General features: G+C 39.9%; 1 protein-coding gene across 1 annotated transcript in view; it reads right to left on the reverse strand.

Annotated features, from left to right (window-relative positions):
• Window positions 1-440: 440 nt before the first annotated feature.
• The window catches only part of LOC138010600 (uncharacterized), an 11,282-nt gene continuing 8,510 nt past the window's right edge, over window positions 441-3,212 (reverse strand). The window contains exons 3-4 of the mRNA XM_068857574.1: window positions 2,358-2,486; window positions 441-664 (exon numbers count right to left, since the gene is read on the reverse strand). Of these exons, the coding sequence (XP_068713675.1) occupies window positions 527-664; window positions 2,358-2,486 (267 nt within the window). The 3' untranslated portion in view covers window positions 441-526. The remainder of the gene's footprint in view (window positions 665-2,357; window positions 2,487-3,212) is intronic.

The raw sequence follows: 3,212 nt of genomic DNA on the forward strand, positions 1-3,212 counted from the left end.
GTTGCGAATTCAAAAATATCCTGATACGTGTAGACGGGGCCTTATTCGCTTGTGCATTTTGTTTTCCCAATAGACCATTTTCGAATTCTCATGGCTGGACTGGATCTAGCATGGAATGGAGGCTAATGCGGGCAAATCTTTTCAAATGCAAATTAATTTGCCTGCATTAGCCTCGATTTCACGCTAGATCCAGTTCAACCGTTAGAATACGAAACTGGCCTATACAGATCATGTAATAATACTCAGGAGATTTGATCCTTTGACTTGTTCATTAAAAAGACGATGCATGAAAACAAAGCATGAATATGTCTGCATGTTGCACTCTTTTTAATAAACAAAACAAAGGACCAAATCTCCTGAGTATCGTCATATCATCTGAATTGCGAAAACAAAATGTACAAGCGAATGAGATCTACTGATCTTTCCATTCGTATCATTCGTTACGCAGAAAAACGGCATTTATTTCAGAAATGAGACTCTGACATAATTGATATTCTATAATGTCTTTCCTCCAACGTGTTTCTAGTTAATAAATCCATTGTGGTGTTGATTCGTCCACCTCATCTGGGTTTGGAGTGACATACACACATCGTCCGTATCGCCCTTTGCTCTTCTTTGTGGAACACGTCATACCAACTCGACAAGGGCATTGAAAAGAGCCAGGCTAAACACAAAAATACACCAGCAAAATTAAATTAAATTACTGTACAGTCAAAGTAACATTTTTATCACAATAGATGGTTTCAAGGTAAAGGTAAAGGTCCTTATTTTAACGAGGGTAACATGTGACAGTCAGCTATAGTCACTGATGGACTTGTGGCCCATCGCTTTTACCTCTGATTGGACAGACGAAAACGTGACGCGACAATTTTAAGCCAATCAAGACTACCAGAACAATCAGAAAATATATACCTCTAACTAACCAAATTCAGGGTCAGTATTGTAAGCTTCGCGCTTGGGCCATAAATCAACAGAAAAAAATCTCGGTCCGTAACTAACAGGACTTACAGAGAAAACGAGGTTAGTAAGATATTTATTATATCGCTGAGATAATAACGTGCGTGGGAGAGGAAACTGATTGAAGACAAGAGAAACGTTCAACTGCCAACTGCTCAAAATCCAAAAAAGGAATAAATCTACTCATTGGCTTTTTGAAATAGTTACTCGTAAGATTCAAACAGTTTCACAAGTTTTGCTTCACATAAGCATTAAAAATTTGCCAGAAATGGTCTCAGAAATATTGCAATTGTAAACAGTTCAAGAAAGAACTCTCCAACAGAAAACGAATCCTCGGAAAAGTGATGAAGTGGAGGACTCAAAATGTTTGCTAAAACGGTGCTTTCCGTTTCTTTTCAATTATGCATCATGGACAAGAGTCAATTAGATAAGAGTGTCCTGTCTGGCATAGGTGGGCTCCCTAGCAAAGTCACAAATGAGTATATTTTTAGAATACTCGTTCACGCAAAAATCAGTTGTCATGGCCCTGACAAAAACATGGCACAAGCAGTCACGCAAGACTTGTTCAAAAACTAGCAAGTTTTTGAACGAGGACACTTGTCAAGGAAAAACTTGTCATATTTTTCCATTTACACTGCCAAGGAAAACTTGTCAAGGAAAACTTGCTAGTTTAAATGAGGCTTTACTTGAGAACTCGTCTAAAAATAGCTTATTCCGTGAAAATGCCGTTACATAGCACGGTGATGTAGCAAGCTCTTGTAACATAGAATGTGATTGGCTCGCCGCTACCCTCGCCAAAACAAAAGACTAAACAGCAGGTTACGAGAGCTTTTATACTAATATAGAACTTTATACAACGTAATTTTCACACGATAATGTTTAACGCTGAATAGCTTGTGGGGTCGTGCACAAACGAAATCATATCAAATTAATACACATCAAAACCTACTGTTTTTTTTTTTAAGGAGAAGGGAAAACCGGAGTACCCGGAGAAAAACTGCTCGGAGTAGAGTAGAGAACCAACAAACTCAACCAACATATGACGCCGGATCTGGGAATCGAAGCAAGCCACATTGGTGGGAGGCGAGTATTCCCAGCACTGCGCCGACACTGCTCCCTATCATAGGCCTAGTATTGGAGTTGTTGGCCCCTGGTCATGGCCTCCTGACAACAGACAGCGCATGTCAAAATAGGAGAGTAATACAACGGAGAAAGTCTGTCAGATTTCAAATTTAGTGGGCCGGAGAGCAGGCCGTACTGTGGAATTCAGCCCGTTAAATTAGCCAATAGCAGAGCGCGTACTATCTGAAAGATCGATACAACAATGTACATGAATGCACTATCCCTTTGCATTCTGCACAATTTCAACTTAACCTTGCAACGGATAAATTTATTCTTACCAGCAAATAAGGATTACATTTTTCTTTAAGCTGAGGTTGACGGACGCAAACCCCGGCGCGTTTGTGCGAAACGCCAGCACAGCATTTTTTGGGACCGCAGTCAGTTTGATTCCAGCATTTGGAAAAGTGCTAAAGGAAAGAAACAAAAATAACTTTAGAATATGTTTTAGCTTACTTCATTCGAACGACTGATTTAACGAAGACTCCCATCTTATCCCGGTACAGTTCCTGAACTAATAGGGACCTTATGATCTACAACGGTGACTTCAAAGAAAACGTCGTTCCAAATTACACGTTTGCATATTCCAAACTTCTTCGTCATTAGTCCAGTTCTTCGAACTTCTGTAAACTACCCGAACAATTCAGGAACTGAAGTGGGAGGAACAGTATTGAAACCAAGCGAAAAAAAGTAAAATTTGTCGCTATGAGCTCACGTTGACCTCAGAGCTTGACATTTGGTCATTTCACGTTGTAGATTTGTAGAGAACTGAAAAGAAATGCACAAATTTTTCACAACCCAAGTGCAGAACGATTGTTTTGCTCATTGTATGTTATTGTCTGGTGGCGTTCTCATTGACGTTACCGTCGTAGAATCTTAAGATCCCTAATAGGACCTTGTCAGACTGCAATCTGCCAAGGGCCATTTCAGTAAAAACGCATGGTTCATCTAGAACGAAATTGCAAAGATTTTTCTAAAAAATAACTGAATTAGGCAACTACAAAATCAAGGCCACAGTTAGGCTATAGGCTGGCCTTTTACTTTCGTCGATTTCCGGTTCAAGAAGGCCTTTCCCAGTTCACAAGATGAAAGAAATGATAGGGAGCTTTTGCAACGACGACGGGAATGGCAAAGAG

Source organism: Montipora foliosa, chromosome 7 (genome assembly GCF_036669935.1).
Source record: "Montipora foliosa isolate CH-2021 chromosome 7, ASM3666993v2, whole genome shotgun sequence".
Taxonomy (NCBI): Eukaryota; Metazoa; Cnidaria; class Anthozoa; order Scleractinia; family Acroporidae; genus Montipora; species Montipora foliosa.